The following is a 23166-nucleotide window of genomic DNA, read 5'->3' on the forward strand; positions in this document are numbered from 1 at the left end:
GGAGGACTTGCGCAGTAGAACGGACGGACGGATCAAGGGTGACGAAGGACACCGTGGACTTCGGCGTGACCACTTGGAGTAAAACATGAGCATGTCTCGCGTTACTCGTCTGGCTGTTTCTGCGCGAAACTTCGCCACTTCGGCCATCCGGAGAAGTGGCCACGACGACCATGACACGAGCGGCATTCCCGGATCGGTGAGGGGTGTCCTGCAGAGGTTCCGGTGCGCATCTTGCTTGACGTGCTCTCGTTCCTTTCGCAGAACTTGCCCTTCAAGATTAATAACAAGTACGGGCTGACCATCAAGTTCGCCCTTTTCTTCGCAAGCGGTTTTGCGGTTCCATTCTTTGCTGTCCGGCACCAGCTCCTGAAGCAGTGATGCGGCCTAAAATAGGTGGGTTCTCGTACCCGGTGCAGTAGCGGTGCGCATCATAGTTTGGAATTTTGCTGACTGCTGTCGCTTGCTTTCATTTTCAGGATATGCTGTGCGAAGCGGGCAGCGAGAAGCTATCTCTTTAACGCCTTAGAATAAATTTCATTCCGTCACAGTTTGCGGCTCCTGTGCTGTTTCGTGGCCACGAGGCCTGGCAGGTGCATTGACTCCGAGGGTCCCTTTTTAAATTGGTACATAGATCTAGTTCTGAGGTTTTGTCACATTTGTGCGTAGAGGTGGTTAGTGTTAGTATAAACACCATGTTTTATGGAGGGGTGCGCTGGTACTGAAGCTCTTTCGCATAGTCTCGTAGCACCTTTCGAACACCGCTGCGTGTAGTTCCCTGGAAGTGCTTGGTGCCATTTCGTGCAGTACATACCTGCTGTTCACATACTCGAGAGCGTAGGCGTCCAGTTGTGATCAACGGTGGGTTATGCCACTGTAGTCTCATAAATCAAACTTGGAGATTCATCCACCTCAACTCTAAGCTGGCCCCTGCCACGAGCAGCACACTGCATCTCGCTGGGCAATCAACTGGGCCTGGAACGCAGTATTTGTAAAAATAAGGGCACACGTCCAGTTTCAAGCATGCATAGCAAGTGCTACTGAACTAGCTGCCTTGGTTAAAGTGAGATGTTAATGGTAAATGCTCAGTCTCTATGCTCGTTAAAAAATTTTTACAATAGTATTTCAGCAGAACTTCAAAAAGTGCTGTAGACTCTTGTACCGAGAAATGCTTCATGCATAAGTAAACAGAATTGGTGGTTCTTATGCAGCCGTTACAAAGCACCTGTTGTACCTCAGGCAACCAATTTACGTAACAGCATTTAAGAAGCAGGCTCTTGTGCCAGCATACATCTTACAGGTTAGAAAATAGCACACTTGTTGCACATTGCAGACATTCCCTTGCCCCCTTTGTTTTACTCACAGAACAATTGTGCACGGGCTCATGTTCTGTACATTTTATTAGTTCCATTTGAAGACATACAGGATATATACAGAAAGTGCACCATGACCCTTTGGTACAGTTTTCAGTTGAAAAGGACCAAGAAATATGTACACAATGTCCCCAAATTCTTTGCTGTATCCAACAAGTGAAGTGAGGTAGATGGCAAGAGCTGGCAAGTAATGAACCTTCAGCTCATGCTACCAGCTTTGACAGGTGCTTGTAGGCTCCAGTATTAATGCTCCTCTGAAGTGTTTCACGCATTGCCAAGCCCCACCCCCAAGATGCATTTCTGAGGGCAGCTTGGCATTCCTCTGAAACTAACCAAACATGTTAAACCACCACTGCTCCCACGAAGCCTGATATCTCTCGACATTTTGCAGTACACGCCGGCACAAACGTAACATTACTCGGCAAGAGCACACTACGTGGTTTTTCATGTGGCATGTCTAATTTTCATTGCTAACCCACTGCGAAAAGTCCGGCACACATATGTGCAGAGCTGCCAGTCTGTATTCGCTCTACCTACACTGCCATTGGCTGCAAAAGGGTATGATGTGTGCATGGGCGTTATGGCAGCCTAAATGTGATGTTAGTGCATCGCAACATATTTCGTGCTATGGTTGCACTAGCAGCCCTGGAAGACCTCCCTGAAACAGCTGTTGCTGTAGTGGTCCAACGTCGTACTGCACCAAGCTTGAGCCCTGTAGGGCATGCCTCTATCATTCACGATAAACCACTAGTCCTCTGGTGAAAACACTGGCAAACACCTCGAGGCTGTCCCCTCCCTTGTTCACAGTGAATATCAAGAACCACCTGCCCAACTTCCCTCTCCCACATATTTACCCCGGTAATTTGCACACTCCCAACTTTTCCTCCGGATTTGTTAAGAAAAAAAAAATTTAAAAACTTGCACGCATATTTTGCACACTCTGCTGCGCCTGACCACCAGTATGCACGCGAGGCAGTCTTGGGAAGAACGGCGCGGCTGCGTCGCCGTGTTCGGCTGCGAAAGGTGAGAGGTGAAGGTACGAATTGTGCGCCATTTACCCGGCCTGCTTGCACTGGCGGTCGCTTTGCAGCATGAACAGTTGCACGCGTGCCTGAATCCGAAAATGCCGAACTGTTCGCTGTTTGGTTTGCCGCTAGTTAGCCAGGCCGCACGTGATGGTGCTATTTTATTGCCCTTTATATCCTCAACCTCCCATTGCTGGCTTCACAATTGCATCATTGTGCGTTTATTGCTTTGGGTTGCGCACACACCTTAATGCCATCCCACGGGGAACCACGTAACGTAGGCCGGTGCAAGAGGTGGTATGCGTCTTATACTTGGAGTAAGCTGCCTTTTTTTTTTTTGGCTAGCGAGGGGCGAAGGTTGGTGGATCGACGTATCGGCAGCAATATACAGTATATAATGCGCGTTATGACCTTTGTAGAGTTATTTAGGATGTGTTCAGAAAATTTTCACGTAACTGGCACCCCCCTCCCTTTTTTTAAGACTTAATTTAAAGAAAAAATTCAAATTACGCGAGTAAATGTGGTAATTAGTGAGCTCCCTGTAAGACTGTTTTGGGCTGAGCAGTCAGGAAATCATTTCATTCCCATAAACGCAACGCAAAAAAGAATGTTTTCAAACAATTTGGTTGGCATAAACCATTAAACTTGTACACATCTCTTGATGCAAAAATTCTTTGCCTAAGAAGAACCCAATTGAACAAGTTTTTATGAACAGATGCTCTTCCCACCTGTTAAAGCAGCGCAGAAACTTTTGTGGCCTTGCATGTGGTGTGTAATTAGGCAAACTAGCAACACTTATGTTTTTCTTAAATTAAATGAAGTTGACTGCAGAAAGGAATGTGTACAAAAGAAGGTCCCAAAATCAAGGCTGCCTAAACTTGGCACAATCTTCACTTCAGATGAATGTGTACAAGACTGCCACTGGGTGCAGCACCAAACTCGTGCAGCCTACAGGCATGCCTGACACCTTACGGAGGAGCCGGCTGCAAAGCCACGCGAGGCTGTAACTGGCGTGTGCGCTCCAGGTCCCGCTGGCGCTGCTGCTCAGCCTGCAGTGCCTCTTTCTGCTTCATCTGTTGCAGCCGCAAAGCACGCTTCCGCAGGCGACTGCTCCGCTGCTGAAGTTCGCCCATGTCACGCTTGATGCGCACCAGCTTGGCCTGGTAGAGTCGAGCTCGCTGGAGCTGTACACGCACAACCACAACAGCATAGTGTCGCTCTCATCAGTCAACAGTCTCGTCAGTCAAAGATTCAACATTCTTTAATCATGCAGTGCATGTGCTCCTCCAACAAGGAAGATAACCAGGGCTTTCCTACAGCCACATGGGCAGTGACCAGCAGCTAACTGTGCAACTCTAAAATTTAAAAACAAAAACAGTGCACAGTTATTAGTCTTCACTGTTTTTTCACTGCTAACGATGCACTTTGCAGTGGCTTGGACAATGTGACATTTCATATACAGTTAAACTTTGTCATAATGTTGCACAATATCCATTTCCTCCATGAAGGAAGAAAATTAATGCAACAAGCACACACACAAGCCATCGTATGCATAATTATGCTTTTATGGTGCAAGGGCATCTGTGGCCAAAGAGCGCCATGGCACAAGATTTTTTTCGTCTACTCAAGGTAGGGTCAAATACCCATTTCTTAAAGGGGCTCTGAAACACCTTCCGAGGACAGGACATCAACTTGCTCAATCACTGCATTGTGTTGTCATGAACACCTGAGCCAAATAATACACTTCTACAAGCAACAGAGGACCCACAATCACGCGCGAAAGTTGGCGAGCCCTCCCCAGCGACTTTTTCATGCTCGCATCTACGTATACATGTTGAGAGGTAGTTATTGGTTGGATTCTTTCAGACGTCAGGCAGCTACCATGGCCGCAGCCAATAAGCCGCACAGCTCTGGCGGGTCGGGAAGCTCTCCCCCGGAGGTGGGGCCGGCAGAGGAGCGCCGACCTTCCAGCGTGCAAAAAGTGACGAGAGGAGAGGGAAAGGTGCGAAGACGCTGAAATTCAAAAACTACAGACAACTCTGTTTCTACAAAGCGCATTAAAAAATTCTTCCTGGACGATATTCGTGAAGCGGCGTGCGTGCTTTAACATCCAAGGCATACCGCAACTTTATTAGAGCCCCTTTCAGAGCCCCTTTAAGCATTTCACCCCCAAAGGAGCCGAACATCAGGCCAGGAAAAAGCTTGCACCCATTGTATCTGGTTGCCCAGCAGCACTGGGGCATAGTATGCATAGGTTGACAAGGATCTAAGCAATGCACACTACAAAACTATCAAGGACTGGGATAATATATATCAATTCCAATACAATTTATTCCTTTTTGCCACTGGCTAATATTCTGCCATGCCCTCGTTATTGTTGGGAGCAGCCAGTTGGTGCAGCAGACAGGGTTTCCACATCCTAAACTCAAAGAAGAGCCGCAACAATTGTAAAAGTAGCCAAAAAAGTTGCCAACCTGCAGCCAAAGTGCTAAATGTATGCAAAAAAATGTCTAGAAATAGTACCAAAGCACTGCAAAAACGTCGCTAGAAATTTTTGTAGCACACAGGAGAACAATGGCTGTGAATAACTTGGAAGTTTCAAAGTATCGCTACTCAAATGACAAATGAAGACGAACCAGAAGAACGGAAGCGCACGAGGCATTTCTGGAGGGAGCTGAAAAGTAACCAGAAGAATTTATTTCGTCTGCCACAGCAGGAAGGTTCTGTTCCTGCCCTTTCAATCATAGCCTTTTTATTTCCATACGTACTAAATAGGGTCAATCTCTTTGGGAATGAAATTAGAAGCCAACTTTTTTTTCCATTGTTCAGATAAGATTCTTGCAGCGCTGTGTTGGCATGCATGGCATTTTTTTTTTCAGTGCTCTGCATACAATGGCATGATTTGCTGCACCTATTTCGGTTACCTTTTCGCTCCCGTGATTTTTTTTCTTGCTGCTTCCTTTTGTAAAAACCAGCTGTTTGCCATGTGCAGTTCATAGGTACTATTCAAGGCACAGACGAGTACAGCCATGGTCAAAGTTTTTCAGGTATGGTTTACTTCTAACCTGTGTGCTGGGACTCTTATGGCTTCTTTGAAGCTCTTTCTCTAATAAAGAGAGCCTTCGTCTTCACCTTTGAAAGCCTTTCGGTAGCTGCAAAGGAAACCATGTGGCCTGAGAAATTTTGATCTAGGCTCTAGCTCCAGCATACCTGCAATGCAGTTTGCTGCGACCAGCGTCGCCACCTTGTGGCCATGAGTATCAACACTGAGTTGGCGACGAAGTGCTTTGGCTGTTAGTCGCTGCCTCCATTTTGCTTAGAAAGTAAGCATTTGCATCAAACTGGGCTTAACTGCCTCATCCTAATCGGTCTCGTTGGGTTCTTTGATGCTTCAACTGGCACAGATTCAAAGTGGAAGAAGATAAATGCCAGCACTGCTGCATAACAGACAGCCAAGCCACAGTCTCTGAGGAGACCCAGGTGACAAAAGACAGGATCCCATCGAGACCGTGGGGAAAGTTCACTACATTTACCCTTCTACAGAAAAGGCTTTCAGCAATGGATGGGTTCATGCCAAGTGCTTGTGCCAGTAAGAGCGTCTAGTGACTCGATGCAGGGGTGTGGATGTGTGCTGTGTTTGTGCCGCTACACTCGCATTATAGTGTACGCGTAAGAGAATGTGTTTGGAATATTCCAGTGCAGTAACCAGTCATGGGGTGTGGAAGAAGTAGCGGCGGTACTGGTGCATGGATGCACAGTCATGGACACCGAAGACAAGGCTGCGATTGCAACGAAGGTGCTGGCGACAGATGTGGATTGCAGATAGTCGCCAAGCCTGGCAACCCTTGTAGTATATGATAAGATGGGAATAGGATTGATTGGAAAAAATTTCATACTTGGCTGAAACACTACGCAAGAGATACTGCTTCCGTACTGAACACATTTTGCTGTTTGTGCACCGATTCAATTCCATACTCACACATATAGCACAGTAGTGTACTTACAGATGTGAGGAGTATTTTTTGCATAGTAAGCAGTTAATTATGACCAAGCCCTGAGCACAAACTTTCTAACTGCAGTTGAATTTCTCTCATCCCGAGCTGCTTAACTTCTATGGTATGGCTCTTATTTCTTGCAAGCCACAAAATTTCAGAGCATGAGAAAAAAACATGCACAGCAATGAAATATTTTCACCAACCACAGCTTGTAATCAGCATTGTATTCCCTACAACAAGCCCCACAAATGTAAACAGGCTACTGCTACATTACACAAATAACAAATGGAGATAGAGGTACCTGCTTGCACATGATTAACCAATGACCCAGAATAATGATGTGAGAGGTTGTTGCTTGCAAACGCTGTCAGACTGAAAATGTAACTCCACTTATTTCATGACAGCCAATGAAAGACAGTTTTGGCTACACAAAAATGGTTGATGCCAACTAAGGTTTTCAATCTGGCCACTACAGACACGAAGTTTGCAGGTTTGATGGCAATGGTGACAAGGCCTTAGGAACAACAGAAATCGAGAAGAGATGCCCCAGTGTGTTTTAGGCAATTTATTACAGCACTACTTTTATTCTACAGTTTAGGCTTCAGTTTCCCATATTGCCACAGGTCCTGTGCTCACACCAGGCAACAAAGGAGCAAATGCATCAGTTTTGCGAGTTGGTTCATATTCTTCCCACTAGTGCCTCAGTATGGTGAATTCAGTGAAAACAGTATTTATGAACATGCCCCAAATTCAGCGAGTTTTAAAGTTTTACAACTCCTTTATCTGAGACAAAGGCTTTGCTTGACGGGCAAGTTGTTGCACCTTGAGATGTGGTTGCAAGTTCATTTTACCTTGGGGTTTGATCTTCAATGTTAAGGCTGAAAGAATTTGATTTCTAAACTAGCAAATTAGCCTCCTGCCACCATGAGCATGGCTGCCAGATCAGCTGATATGAAAAAAGCAGGATCTGCAAAATATAGTGACGGCTCTGCTGATAACTATGGAGAATAGTGGTAGTACTGAAAACACAGATCAACACATCGTACGAGAAAAGAACAGACGGAACAATGCGCCACCTGTTATTTCCTCGTCCTGTGTGTTGCACTGTTTTCTATTCTTAAATACCTATCAACTTGCCCAAGTCTCGGCCTTAATAGAGACAGTGGTAGTCCCGAGTTCGACTGCCAAGGAAGGCACAATTTCCTTCAATAGCAAAAATTTAAAGAAGACGCACATCTTTCCCTTAATTGAGCTGCCCTAGGGCACATTTCATTAAATTGGCTCCAGATGCAGTGGCACGCCAAAAAGAAAAGGGACACTGGCTGACCATGTCATCGAGGCTTCCTGTGGAGTCAGCAAAGCGGCTGTTCTCCTGCTGCACTGTGTCCAGCAGAAGGCCTTGGTTCCGCCTGCGAGATAAACAGAGCTCTTTGTATATCTTGTTGTAGCATGCCAGGACAGGGCAAAGCAGCGTGACTGACTAAACAACACATGAGCATTTTTAACTGCGTTGCAGCGATTCTCAGAGGACAAGTCAAGTGAACAGGAATCGTGCACAGACCACACTCTGACTCGGCATGTCATGCCTGCGTGTGCATGCCTCTTGCTTAAGTCCTTTCATAAACTCATCGATGACAGTAGGCCTCAGCAGCATTGGAGTGGAGAGATCCAGCTTACATGTAATGCATGCATGAAGTTGCGACCAGTGCTGGCTATTGTCAGAAACGCTTGAAGTACCCAAGCACTCCTAATCAATTTACAATGGAACGAAGATGAAAAAAGAAAGAAAACAAAGCTTCCAAACTAGCTATGTGATACACAAGTTTCATATTGGCACAACATGCATGCTGTCACATGGTGCCTTTGTCAGCTGTTCCAGTTACCCAAAATGGATTAAGTACATGGCCACGGCATAGCCATAAAAGCAGTCGCCCCTTTAAAGATTTAATCAAGCCTTAAACCACTCCTGTTTGTCACTTTGTGTGGCATACTTGTCCCTCCTCTACGTCTGATGTCCTTTTGAAATTCATTTATATCGTGCAACATCAACTAGACCGTCAAGCCACCATTGTCCTTTTACGTTTTTTTTTTTAGCAGCTCGCCTTACACCATCTCTATTCCTGTTTCAGGGTGGCTCCTCTTATGCCAGTGAGGACAAAATGCTACAACAGGCCAGCTTTCTTCAATACATAGAAAAGCAGAGGGTGTTCGTGATGAGTGCATCATAGAAAAAAAAGACAATGAAGGCATAGTGTGATGACATGCAAGTGACCAAACATCACGAATGTTGCACACGTTCCTGCAGATCTCCCTCCTGTGCCTTTTAGCACACCAGCAATGCGGAGTGGATAGAAAAGGTACAAAAAATAAACAGACCAGCTGTGGCGAAGAACACATTTTAAGGCTGGGTTCCTTTAAATGGGCGCCCTCGATCCCCTGGCCAAATCCAACGTCAGCGAACGCCGCCACAACATAGAAAGAGCAAATAGCTGAACACTACCAGAACACCAGGAAAAAACACAATTTTACCGCATCCTCACCTATCACTCAACAAGGAACAAGGACACATCCTTCGCAAGGATAAATCTCTCTCCTCACTCCACTAATGCTCTGCAACTTCAGATGACGTGACACAGCTCACTGTCCAAACTATCTAGAGACGAGAGCAGACACAGAACACATTCAGTACTTAAGTAACACTGCCATTACCTCTTATTTCCCTTACCCTTCCCTTGCTTCCTGGAGTACTTGGCTTCACTTGGGCTCAGCAGATGATCAGCGGGCCTTAGCAGAGCAAGTGCTCTTTTTCACTAGGCCTTAGTGCTGGCTTTGAATAAATATTTCTTCTCCTCCTACTTTAAATCTGGATCTTACTGTTACAAAGAAGAAATAGAAGCAGCGCGATGCACGTGCACACAAAAGAAGAAGAAAATTGGTGAGGACACTTCAGCTCCGCCTTAAAATGCTCTGAAAGGGGCTACAATAAAGTTACAGTATGACTAAGATCTTAAAGGACACTGCTTGACGAATATTGTCCACCAAGACTTTTTTATTGTGCTTTGTAAAAGCTGAGTTATCTGTAGTAAAAATTTGAATTTCAGTGTCTTCATGGCTTTCCTTCCCTTCTCGTGACTTTTGTGCACGCTGGAAGGTCGGCACTCCTGCACCAGCCCCACCAGCCAGGTAGTGGTAAAGAATTTTCTAGTGAACGCTAATTTTCTTTAACGCTGTCGCATTAATAAACAACTTTCTTGACGAATGCTACATGCTAAGTGTCCTGTATTCTGCATGTTCAAGAAATACAACAGTTATGCACTAGTTCGCTGTAAACTAATAAACCCAGGCCTCTGTGTGGCTGTTTGCACTCACGTCAAATCGCCCAGGCTGGCTTGCAGAGCCTTCAGGTCATCCACATGGCCCAGCTCCATGGCAGCAGCTATTTTTTGGCCTGGTTCAACAGCAGAGGCAGCCATGCTCTGCTGCAATGACCAAAGCTCTTACTGTGGTGTTTGTCAAAAACAATGCATAGAACAAACATTAAGAAATTCACCACAATTTCTGGTGCCTAAATTATTTAACAAACATTTCATTTTATGATACTTAGTAAACAATTCACAACGCCCCAGTCATACGTCAATGTGGCATCTTTTCAGTATAACATAACATTTCCAATATGTCCGATGTTTGCTTAGCTCTGACAATAAACGACACAATGTGTTTTGTACTACTAGGAGGTTTTTGAAACCTTGCTGTGCAGTTGCGAACAGCAAAACATATCCAAGAAGGCTAGGATAATCTGAAGTTGTCAAGTGCATCTCAGCACAAGGATACACTGTTTTGTGACCTATAGGGCACCTGTCATAGTGGAAAGCAAAGTCCTATTCCAAATTTTACATTACCGACTGCACATTCTCTCAGCAGTCCCCTTCTCTGTGGAGAGCTTTCAGTGGTATTTGCTGTGACGCCGACGCCAACGTATTTACAGTTGACACGTTGGATGCAGTACTCAACAATATAGGGTGGAGGTTTGTTGACCAAGCCCAATCGCCTAGAAAGACCAGCACAATTTTACATGGTACTTCGCCCCCATCCCCCTTGTGTCACACACGACCATTTTAGTGCTGCTAAATTTTCCCACCAGTGGGCCAGCTTCTTTTCCTTCTTTTGCACTGATAAAAGGTGCACTGCTAGAGCACAGAAACGATTAGTGGCACATCCCATTCGATGACACGCTCAACAACGCCTGTGGGCGCTCTCTGGCTTTAGCACTGCTTAAGCTTTTAGGAAACTTAGCGCACAGCAGGTGTTGCTGTTGTTTTTGGCCTCATAAAATGGCACATACCTACCAGGTGACTACCAGTATTGCCAATTTCATGCGGCAAGCATGGAATGATCTCAAAAACTTGAGCAACTGAGTTTCCATGACAGTGGTGGTTGAGGGCGGTATGGGGGCCTAATAAGCTTAAATTTTTGAGAAGTAGCTAGGTGTGCTGACGTGACACAAGCGTTGTTTACTTCCACAAGCTAGCAACCACAAAACGTCCCTGGTTTTCATGGTGCTGATGCGAACCGACTTGACAGACAATGGCAATCACCTGTAGCAGCGCAGATGGATGTGCTGTGGTCGTATCAGATGCAATTGCAAGAGGCGCCGGTACAAGCTAGACAACGGGCACAGCTGTATACACACAAACAGCTGGATCCATTGCTTTCCAGCGAATGGGTAAGTGAAACTGCACAAGCCACATGCGAATGCAGTCGCACCTGATAGCCGCTCGATGTCGCCACAGTCGTGCAAGCACTGCGTTTAGAAACAAACCGCAAACGAAACTTGGCAGAAGTATAAATTAGCAAAAAAAGACTACAACTAGAGTTGTTGATGAGAACTAAAGCAAAGAAAATAACTAAAACCTCGATAGAACTTACGGCGGAATAATGAACTGAGCTTAAATAAAACACTGCAAAACGTAACGGGTAAGGTGGCGCTCGCCACTGCCCTATGTCCTCGCCACTGCCACTGCCCGACTACCCTTACATATTCCTACATAGAGTCCCCTGCTAGAGCGAAATCAGGAACGAGTAAAAGAATGAATAATGAAAGAAGCACCGTAGTGGATGAACACACTCTATTTTTAGAAGACTGTAGCGCAGCAGGGAACGTGGACACACAAAGAGAAAACGAACACGAGGGTAACTTCCAACAAATTTTATTTCACACATGCGTCACATTTATACGCCAAAAACATGCTATCACTTGTGCTAACAGTGTCGATGCCTAAGAATCGATAGTTCATTGTCACATAAAACTATAGACGGAATGATTAACACACGTCACATAGTTTTATGTGACAAAGAACTATCGTTTCTGAGGCATCGATACTGTTAGCACAAATGATAGCATGTTTTTGGCTTACAAATGTGATGCATGTGTGAGATAAAATTGTTGGAAGTAAGCGCTCATGTTGTTCGTGTCTCTTTTGTAATCATTGCCTGACAAAACCAAACGTTCTTCCTTCACACCAGTCCAACCAATATATGTTGCTTATCTACCCTCACAAATTTTAGAAAATCATTAACCCCACCCCCAACTAGCTTTTAACACTACATGACGAAGACTCTTTATTTAAAATTTCTTTTAAAGAAAAGCATTCAAGAAAGTTCGTCATGAAAGCCTGCTATGAAAACTGCCGCGCACTTAAACCTTATATCTTCGACAATGGAATGACTTTGCAACTCTTTCAGTCTATGCTAGCAAATATTCGTCTATGCTAACAAACATTTTTTGCGTCGTTTCCCAGTTATATTAGGTGTTCGCGAAAGCACGGTACTAGGACCCTTGCCTTTTCTCGTTTACATTAATTATCTTCCTGCCAGTATTTCATGCAACATCCAATTATTTCCCGACGATTGCATATCTTACCCTCCGATCTTTAACAGCAAAGACCTCGACATCCTTCAAAAAGACATTACTGAAATTGAAACTTGGTGCAAACACTGGTTAATGTCTATTATTATTGTTGCGTGGCACCAAGCAAAAGAACAGGGCGACATGATGCCACAATGAGATGAGGTTTAACGGCTAGTGAACGCTTCACCCCGCGCCACTCTCCGCCTGGTCCTTGTCTTCTTCGTAATTACTCGGGGCCACCGAGTTATCGTTCCAATCGATTCCTCAGATTCGGAGGAGGATGTGACGGTGGGGATGGTCAGGAAACGATAGAAGAGAATGTAATGCTTGCCACCGCGATGGATGAGCTGATCTAATGAATTCTGGTCCCTGGAACTTGATGACCAGCAGTCGGTACGAGCCAAAGGCCTAGGCCCGCGTATGCGCAGAACAGCACGCGCAGGGGTATCGTGGCGGCAGTGCATGCTTCGTCGTGAGGTCTTCTGGTCTTGTCATTGGGCTCGAGACTTCGCTTCGTCGTCTTGTCGGGTGGTCGGGGCTGGGGACGGGAAAGGGGAGAGCGGCTGGGTCTGGCCGGGTCAGGTAGGATTTGGGCGGAGCCAATCGGCGTTATTCAGGAAACCTCGGTCTACGAAGAAGGCAGACGGAAGGCTTCGAAGCTCCAGGGTAGGCTGAAGACGAACGGCAGTACCTCGACCAAGCTATTTCATATCAATATGTTTAAAAAATTATGAAGAGCGCCTGCCGGTGGCGGTTCTCCAGGCGTTGTCGTTTGTCGTCGTGGAAGGAGTTGCGTCAGAGCAGCGGATGCCAATCTGTGCCGCAAAGGCGGGGGTCTCAAGACCATCAAGAGGTCTGATGCTTTGCACAGTGCAGCCAAACAGAAAAACGTGACACACTTTTAGCTTCCTACAGCAACACCTTCTCTGAAATACCATGTCATAGAAATCAACGCCACCCGGAATTGACCACAACGGATCCGATCAACACCTCGCAGTACTCATTAATGGGTACTGCGTACGCGAAGAGAGAGGTCGTTGAAAAGGAAGTCAGTGACATGTTAGCGCTAGCGGTTATTGAATGCACGCACTCTCCATACAAAACTCCTGTGGTCCTAGTAAAAAAATGATAAGGCATTCTGCACTTCTATCGATTTCCGTCGTATCAACAGCGTCCTGGTAGCTGACGCGAACTCCTCCCGGGAGATGACGCCATGTTCACCGAGATCAACACTGGGACTTATATTTCTCGAAACTGGACCTCACAAAAGGCTAATGGCAGGTCCCTCTCGAAGAGATATCGTTACCTATCACTGTGATAGGTATCTGCCACTATCACTAAGTCGGTACACTAGCGATATCTTTATGTCTTTTGGGATTATGGCCGCATCTTCAATTCTTATCCGCCTCCTGACCTCCCTATTAGCAGGCCTCTCAAATGTGGCGCATTATATAGATGACATCTTTGTCACGATTTCCATCTGCGAGCAACACCTGCTCACCCTGCGTGATTTGTTCGAACGCATCCGAACGGCTGGTCTACTTGTCAAGCCCCAGAAATGTGAGATCGGCGCGACTCGCGTCATTTTTCTATAGGGCCTGCTTTGGGCGGTGGTGGGACCCATTCTTTGAACTCCATCGTGCACGGTCAAACTGCAACAGGCCGCGAGGCCCGAAACCAAGAAGCAAGTTCGCTCTTTCCTCATTTTGGCTGGCTATTACCGCAACCTGATTCTTCGTTACGCTTAAATGGCTTAGTTGAGCTAACTCACATGGCGGAAGGCAATATATCTGGAGGGGAATTGTATCACTAAAACATGTCTGATGTCCTTCCATCGCCGGAAGCCGTATACGTTCTTTGCTACCGCCGGCGGTTTTATCGTGGCGGCCATTATTACTGAATGGATTCATCTTTATTGACAAGCATGCCCTGTATCGACGTATGTTACCCTATGCCTGTGATCGCGTGTTTCCACGGTAGTGTAGATGATTAGCCCCAACGCAGCCGCAAGAAAGTTCATCACACGCTCCCCCCGGGTACATGTGTCCAGCAGCTGGTGGTCAGTAACCGAAGAATAGCAAAGCGCAGGGCATATGTATGCTTGCCTAATATCTTGTCATATATATATATATATATATATATATATATATATATATATATATATATATATATATATATATATATATATATATATATATATATATATATATATATATATATATATATATATATATCCCCATGAGTCGCCCGCCAAGCGAGTGTCTTGACGGCGGCAGGAAGGCGTGCTTTTCTAGTTCGAGGGCTTCCAGTCGGTACCGGTTCTAAACAACAAAGCTGCGCCATTGTATATCGCTTGTGTCAGCGCCTCATAAAACTTCTTTTGGCTCTCCGTAGTCGGTGAAATTCGCTCAAGAGGCGTTTTTTTATAGAATCATACAGACCGGCTTGTCTGTAAGCTCCCTCTGATTCTTGGTGCTGTCAGCTTTCGATAGCCCACTACGGGATCTCACAACTTTAAAAGAAATCCTCCAAACGCCTCCCCCAAAACAGTCACGCCATAATCGCTTCCATCATCATCCAATACTTACCGACAAGGCAGCGCGGGGAATCGATAACTTTCTTTTAGACACGAAACGGCTGCTATCCTAAAATCTTTCTGACCTTCATCTTCTGGCTACTCATGTTCAAAATTCATCTGTAACCAAAGCTTCCCAAACACGGAAAGTTCAGCCCTATTCCGATTTTCGGTCACCAATGTCACAGTGTTTGATTTGTTAATTAAAATCATCAAATCTGCATTCCTTTTTTGTTTTTATAATATTTATTTTAACCGTTTGAGCGCCTGCAAGTCGCCGCCTGTGTCTTGGCCAATCCCCCCGTGGGTACATGCGCCATTATCTTCCTGAGGACAACAACAAGAACGATAACGTATAGGTGCCTCCGGTTCACCGCCAAACTGTCGTCTTAGTATATAGTTACCGTGGCTGCATCACCCCGACATCGGTCTGCGAACGGCGGTTAGTGTGTCGCCAATCTCACCGAAGGCGCCAGGAGTTGCGCATCAGTCAACATTTTGAGCCTCACATCAGCGGCTGCTAAATACGTGCAGAACCTCGCACTGTGTCATCATATTTCGCAACTTGTTGTGGGCGGGCCTAGCGACGGCTGCTAATAGAAAACGGCTCCTCAGGGAGGTGGGCCTGCGGTGGAACCGCGAACGTGATATATATGCAGTGGTTCTATGTAGAAACGTTTGCGCAAAACAAGAGACAATCACAAGGAAGGTGGACAAGACAACGCGCTTGTCCACCAAAATTTCACAGATTTGCTGCGACGCAACAGTAGCAACAATCCTGCCTCGTTCGCGATGTGCCGTGTAAAGCCTCAGTATCTATTTTCATTCCTCCTCGCCGAATTCTCTGCACTTTATATTGCCCTTTCCGACTAGAGAAAAGGTAGTAATTATCAGTTTTCATATTATATTCAGATCGAAAGGAGCAGCACGCCCAAATATGGCCCATACCAAATGTCGTCTCCTTGGGAGTTAAGAGAACAAACGCTGCGTAGACGCTCGCACTTGGTACAGAGTAGCATTAGTGACACTCGTTTAAAAAGCACTACTGTGCAGTGGACTATGAACAATCGTTACATCAGCAACCTTTGCGACTACCTCAGCGCGACGGGTCTTCACTCCTTCTTTTAGCTTTCAATCTCCAGCATTCCTTCCCCTTTCTTCCCCTTATGCCTCACTGCACACTTTTCGAATAATAAAAAAAAATTCGCAACTACTTCTAATAAAGCTAAATCACCATAGTGCCACGGAATATGTATAATAACTGGCTGGTGCCAGACAGTTTGCAATGTCATGGTCTTGTCCGCTAACGACCGCAGGCAGGCGCCCTTTTCAGACGTGCATCTGGTGCAATCCTCGGGAAGGCATTCCATCTTCAACAACAATCCACTTCTGAAGAAAACATCCGGCCGCTTGACCTCTGCGCGCACAGCCATCCTTGTAACCAGCCGGTCGATCAACGAGACCCGAACCACCAGAGAAAGAAATACTACAAGAATAACCCAAGCAACACGATCCAAGGAAAATTCAAACTACACCCACCAAGCGAACACTGAAACATACCGTAAAGGAAGCCACTAAACATATTATGACGCCCCACCATCGAAATAATTTCATCGCTATGGGCCACGGGCGGTCAGTGTCAACACCTAAATATATTCTTACACCATGGCCACGATGTAAGGTACGGGCTCACATCAAGACGAGTGCAAACCAGTACGTTTGTTACTGCTTCCATACGATACACAAGACACGTCCAACGGAAATACCGCTACTCCAAATATACCGACAGGGAACTTCCATAGCTACAGCGCGAAAGACAGGGCAAGAGAGGACGACAGAACACAGCTCTATGTTCTGTCGTCCTCTCTTATTCTGTCTTTCTTTCGTGCTGTAACTATGGAAGAACGTCACCAATTCGCCCAACAACTTGCTTTACCGACAAGGAAATTTCGGCCCCTCATTCGCATACATACGGCGCACCCAACACGCCCTCAGGACCCACCAAGATGCCCACGAGGGAACTACCCGCTAGATAAAAAACCACTACTAATAGTTTGGCATAATGAATTACGCCCTACCATGTCCTAGTGCTCTCAGATAATCCCTCCCGTACACCATGCTGAGGGCAACTAAGAGAACGTTGCAAAGTATATAGCATAAGGTGAACATGCATGTGCTCAGAACAAATTCAAATTGTATTGGGACCACATCACATCCTGACAGCACATTTCGAGGCAGATTACCCGATAAATATCTGTCGGTTTCAACTCGTTACAGCCTACCATCTCCAGTTTGAATAGTGCCACGAGTAATGAACACATCTGGCTCTGCACACGTGTCCCAGTTCCTCTGTGAACGGTAACCTTCGCGCATGGTCTTTCCCATGCAGAGGAGGTTGCGCTTCGAAGGATTCGCGCTGGTGCGGCCCCATCTATGGCACTCACTCGTATAACTGGAATCATTGGCATTCTGTATGTTTTTGGCATGCCGTAGAAGAGAGAGAGAGTAAACTTTTAGTGACTTTGTGGGATTACGCGGGTGGTTAGTCCAGGTCCGGAAAACTATTTTCAAAGCCAGCCCACCAGTACTGGCCGATCAGCTGGCGCTAGAAGCGCACATTTACCACCTTCTATGGGCCTGCCCTCAGGATCTCGCACCTGGCACCGACAGCTCTCTCCTTGACAGCGCAGCACCAAAAGATTCGGGGGCATAATGATCCTCGCCATCCATCCCGTCTGGAAACAATGAGATCATTTATGAACATTCACAAATATAGCATTCATTCTTTTTGTTCCTTGAGACAATAATCGGCGTATTAAGAGAAGATACGAGTTGGAGAAGAAGACCGTTCGGCGCGCAAGAGGTGACGCATGACGCGAGAGCGCGTGAGAAGCAGAAGAAGAGCGCGCGTGAGCTAGCCAGTAGTTATTCCACGACGTCGGAGCACAAGGCTTAACATAGCCAACGCCACGCATTCACTCCCTGTACTATAGGACCACCATCGAGGACCGATACAAGGCAGGAGATAAGGCGGAGCATAATTTAGCCTGCAGTCACGGACGTTGCTGGAAGCAAGGTACGCTACGGGCGCCCAGAGGCACGGCCAACGCGGGCTTCCGGCTTCTACGTACGGCTCCGTATGTCGACGCCTATCTTATTAGTTAGGCGTAATGATCTGCAGGGACGTGGCTAGAAAGGGTTAGGTGCTCTAAACGTTTCGAAACCCCGGAGTAAAGTACACCGTAGATGAGAGCAATGGATAATTTTTACTATCTGGGGTTCTTTAACTTGCACTGACGTAGCACAGCACACGTTCGTTGCATAATCGCCCGTCCAGAGATTCTGAATTTTAGAGCTGGACCATTACGTGGGCTAGTTGGAAACTCATCACCCTGTTTATTTGTCAGGTTCCTTTGAAGATGTGTTTGGCGCTTCTTGACTAAATATTGTGGTGAACGTTACGGAAATGAATCACCGTAAGAAAGAGGCTACTTTGGAGCAACGGTGCGTGAAAACTTTGCAGTCATATGCATGTCTGCAAGGTGAAGCTATTGAATCCTCTGCTACGATTCACGCCTGCTATGGTTCGATAGAACTCGAACGAAGCTTCAAAAGGCCTTCAAAGGCAGCCCTCCAGCGAATGGCGTAGACCTACTGACATGACGTAGTGGTTATAACCAGTGGTTTATCCGCTAGCACCTTCCAGCCCCTAGTGATGTCGCGCTACCAGGTGAAAGTGGATGAACCATGACGTCATGAGAACTGGTTGACTCTATTGAGGGGCATTCGCCCCATTGTTATTCTGTTGTATCCGGCTATAGCGCACACGCCTATGTCCTTCGATTAGGCACGTCCGGCTGAAATTCCACTCTTCACAGCACCCTGAACATGTGTTCTCTCTCCGTGCTACGTCGATTGTCTCTCGCTACCTGCACAGCTTCTGGCTATTACTGGCACGTATAGAACGGCATGCTACGATATTGTTTTACATGGAACGGTTGTGTCCGTTTTTTTTTTTCAGATTGGAGAAAAACGGCAACAGGCCGTTTTTGAACCGGAGTACTTTGGCGACCCTTAGTATTAGTCGGGCAGCCCTGTACTCATCATGCACTCGAACGTCAAAGAGGCCGAGCCATCACGGCCTTCGGAACAACGCCCGCGGGATGGCGGTACACACGAGGAAAAAGCGGAGACCAGGAAAGAAGGCCGTGGCCGCGTGCGATCACTGCCAACCGCCACGCACTCTGCTTTACACATCGAGAAGACCGAAGAGGCATCGACCAGTCCGGAAACAAAAGGTGCCGCCACATTAATTTCAAGCGGTACTTTGCCAGCCACCACGTTCATTTCAAGCGGTACTTTGCCAGCCACCACGCCCATTCCAGGCGGTACTTTGCCAGCACCGGACCGGAAACCTAAGCCTCGCAAGATAAAAGAGCACTGCAACCAGCCTCCTCAGCACGCATCAGACCAAGTCCCAGAAGGCGAAATTGGCTCAGGGGCCCATCAGGATTCCAGTATTGTTAAATCAAGTATCAAGCGACGCAAATCGAAAAAAATCTTCGGCACGGATGCTCGGCTGGACAAGGCCCAAAGCAAGCCTAGCGAAACCTCGCCCAAGGACGTCGCTGATACCCCCGACGCAGGTCGCAATGCAGGCGTTAATACAGGAGCTGCCCAGACGGACGTCGAAATGGAAAGAAAGACCGGCGAAAAGCCTGGACGCCCAATAGAAGCCAAAGCCGACGACGCAGCAGCGAAGGGCCAATCGAAAACCGCAGTGAAGGTAATGTCGCCGCAGGTGACCTCGCCCAATTCGAAGATCGAGAAGACACTCGTGGACACGGCGGCACCTGCGAGCGCGAAGCCTGGTCGCCTCGCAAAGACACTGGCCGAACGGCGCCGCCAGAGCAACTTGGAGGCGGAGCAGCGATCCTTGTTCCTGTACTCAACGCTCAAGGAGCTGGCAAGTACACCTTGTTGCCTTTACAAGCGAAAGTCTCGCTACGCTAGGTAAAGCCGACCTTAAAATGAGCCAGAGGTCAAGTGTGGCTATAGGCCTTACCATATGTGGTCCACCATGGTATCGCACCACTTGACCTTTCGATTCGCCAGTAAAGGGCGGTAGAATAGGCCGCAGCGTGGCAACTGCCACCACCCCGTTTCAAAGAAGACGTTTGTACCATCCATCCATCCCATCCCATTCCCTTCCATTCCATTCCATCCCGTCCCATCCCATCCCATCCCATCCCATCCAATCCCATCCCATCCCATCCCATCCCATCCCATCCCATCCCATCCCATTCCATTCCATTCCCTTCCATTCCATTCCATTCCATTCCATCCCGTCCCGTCCCGTCCCGTCCCATCCCGTCCCGTCCCGTCCCGTCCCATCCCATTCCATTCTATTCCATTCCGTCCCGACCCGTCCCGTCCCGTCCCATCCCATCCCATCCCATCCCATCCCATCCCATCCCATCCCATTTCATTTCATTTCATTTCATTTCATTTCATCCATCCATCCATCCATCCATCCATCCATCCATCCATCCATCCATCCATCCATCCATCCATCCATCCATCCATCCATCCATCCATCCATCCATCCATCCATCCGTACATTGGGTGACCAACCTCTCCCGATGAACCATTAATTTAACTGCCACCTGCTAGGGCGGAAGGATGGGAGCGCTGCCTATCCAGCGCGCGGAACGCACTCAACGTTACAGACGCCAAGCCGCGTCTACTTGCCCGACACAACACAGCTTTCGCTCTCTAACCAGGTTCAGCAGCAGTTAAACCGCAGCTTTTATAAATTTAATGCGCGGAGCAGCAGATCTGCCCTCGGTTCTGATGAAGGGGGAAGTCTTCTCTGCTGGCAGGGAAGACTTCACAGTTTGTGAGATAATATCCCTTAGTCAAGCATTACAGTGGTGCTGTTTCAGGATGTTTCGCATAAGTTTTCTCAAGCACGGGTGAACCCGCTGAATTGAACGAGGTTGCACAGGGCAAGATAAGTGAGGACGGACCTCGATTCTCTCGCGCTGTGCCCATTCCATGGGCTTCACTGACTATCCCAAGCTGCTACACTAGTAGAGCGTCTGCCGGAAACCGCCTCTCATCGCAATGGCAGTTTCACCACTGTTATCTGAATGCATGAAGGAAAGATTTCAGCGTAACCTTTTTGGACTGATATTGATGTCGTTACTTGTGCTGTAGCCTTCGACTTTGTCTTGTCCTGGCATCACTAGGGTAACCATGATAAGTGCACGTACGGGCTGGAACTAACGGGAGGCTCTCTCATCAAAAGTACATATACTATTTGGGGGGTGTAGAATGTTAAACAGCACAAATATCACACAGCAACAGCCATACGGTGGCACAGTATTTCACAGTATGCCCATTCGCAAGGTTGTGGTGAGTGCACTGCCATCCCTGGTGCAAGATCCATTTGCTTGTGATGCCACTTGTGCGACATAATAATAATAATAATAATAATAATAATAATAATAATAATAATAATAATAATAATAATAATAATAATAATAATAATAATAATAATAATAATAATTAAAATTGGTTTTGGGGGAAAGGAAATGGCGCAGTATCTGTCTCATATATCGGCGGACCCCTGAACTGCGCCGTAAGGGAAGGGATAAAGGAGAGAGTGAAAGAAGAAAGCAAGAAAGAGGTGCCGTAGTGGATGGCTCAAGAATAATTTCGACCACCTGGGGATCTTTAACGTGCACTGACATCGCACAGCACACGGGCGCCTTAGCGTTTTGCCTCCATAAAAACGCAGCCGTCGGAAACCGTTTTCAGACGTGAAATATTGTGGAGTAGTCGTGCACACTCTAGGCTCCCCGGTGAGGAGTGAACTCGAACTGGAGGACTCTAACAGGGGCGGCCGATAATGTCAGTGGCCGGTTGCATGCTTATGCCGTGTGAAAGTCTTTTTTTTTGTTGTTGTTGTTTTTGGAGACGATGTGCGCATTTGTTCCATTCAAGATGATGATCAGATTTTAATGGGGCAAGGACAGCTTGGGCGACGAGCTTTTGGCTCACTGGTTTTGGTCCACATTAGGCTGGGTCAAAGATCTTATCATCCTGGGCATCTGGCCAGGGAAAGCTTGGCCATTAGAAAACCGATTATATACCCGTCGACACTAGGGAACCAACCTCGCATCTCCCACATTCGGGACGGATGCTCAAACACTGCCGCCGCTGTCTGACAAAGAAGCTGGACTGCTCACCGCTTGCATCACTCACTTAAGTGCCGCATCGTGTTGCGCAGGCGACCACCCTGAAGACCGAATCCGCGGGTCCTATGACCGGCAACCAGATGTCGCTGTCGCTGCAAAAGCTACAATACCACGTCGCTTGGGTCGTGACGGTCGCGGTGGTGTTCACAGCCGCCGTGGCGCTGCTCATGTGGATGCGAAGCGGCAAGCGAGAATTCGTGCGCAATGCCTGCGTCACACCGGCATGCCTCGATCACGCGAGTGTCTTCCAGGACCTGCTCAACTACAGCGTCGACCCATGCGTCGACTTGCACGGGTTCGTCTGCTCCAAGGGGACGACGCAGGAACCCGGCGGCGGGCGCGATGCGACCAGCTTCGTCGCACACCTTATCAGAAGGCACATGCTGAAGATGGTGAGGCTGTTCCTTGATGGATCGACCAACTTTGAGGCGTCAAAGTAAGTTAGCTGTCATGGAATTTCGTCTACCTCCGGTTTCCTGTTCGGAATCAACGTGATGTCAAGAGGTGTGGCCTGCTACCCTCCAAATACTGCACTCTAAACACTAGACTATATGGGAGTGAAAAGGAGTGCGCTATCCTCCAGCGCACTCTCTTTCAGGGGCAGGGCATGCTGCCCAAGTTCCGGGGTACATTTAAATTACTAAATATGCGGAATGCTTGCTCTTGGCAATCGAGATATATTCCCACCGCAAAGCATAGCAACATGATACACTTAACATAGGGAGGACGCTTTTAAAGGCGGCACCGGAGTTCTTGAGGTTACCGAGTATCTGAGATTGAAACCTTGGTTAAAATCTTTGTAACTGCTAGAACTTCGCATATTTCGAGCAGGAAATTATTTTACATGTCAGGCTTATGATGATGACTACTGCCGAGGGAGAAAAAGTGATGCATAACACTAGCTCTTCGGTTGTACTTCTCGCAGAGCCTACTGTCCAGATAGACGAGGAGGCGACCGTTTTCATACAGAAGCATGCCGTTTCGCTCATTTCGACGCATGGCGCTCCAGAATGGCGTAAACACCGATAGGC

The 23166-nt window shown here is 47.1% G+C and overlaps 2 protein-coding genes across 3 annotated transcripts; one reads left to right on the forward strand and one right to left on the reverse strand.

Annotated features, from left to right (window-relative positions):
- Positions 1-54: 54 nt before the first annotated feature.
- On the forward strand, positions 55-547 carry LOC144093596 (cytochrome c oxidase subunit 7C, mitochondrial-like). The gene is made up of 3 exons (XM_077627150.1): positions 55-196; positions 262-393; positions 477-547. Exons 1-2 carry the CDS (start codon positions 86-88, stop codon positions 376-378), a joined length of 228 nt encoding a protein of 75 aa, XP_077483276.1. The 5' UTR covers positions 55-85; the 3' UTR covers positions 379-393; positions 477-547.
- Positions 548-1379: 832 nt separating this feature from the next.
- Pldn (biogenesis of lysosomal organelles complex 1 subunit pallidin) lies at positions 1380-11155 on the reverse strand. Of its 2 annotated transcripts, none has more exons than XM_077627147.1 (4): positions 10986-11155; positions 9760-9869; positions 7718-7799; positions 1380-3579 (listed from the first exon to the last, which is right to left on the reverse strand). In XM_077627147.1, exons 2-4 carry the CDS (start codon positions 9861-9863, stop codon positions 3364-3366), a joined length of 402 nt encoding a protein of 133 aa, XP_077483273.1. In that variant the 5' UTR covers positions 9864-9869; positions 10986-11155; the 3' UTR covers positions 1380-3363. The 2 variants fall into 2 exon arrangements, with proteins under 2 accessions (XP_077483273.1, XP_077483274.1); XM_077627148.1 differs by having other exon boundaries at positions 9760-9866; positions 10986-11115.
- Positions 11156-23166: the final 12011 nt, after the last annotated feature.

The sequence above is a fragment of the Amblyomma americanum genome, chromosome 6, assembly GCF_052857255.1.
Source record: "Amblyomma americanum isolate KBUSLIRL-KWMA chromosome 6, ASM5285725v1, whole genome shotgun sequence".
NCBI lineage: Eukaryota > Metazoa > Arthropoda > Arachnida > Ixodida > Ixodidae > Amblyomma > Amblyomma americanum.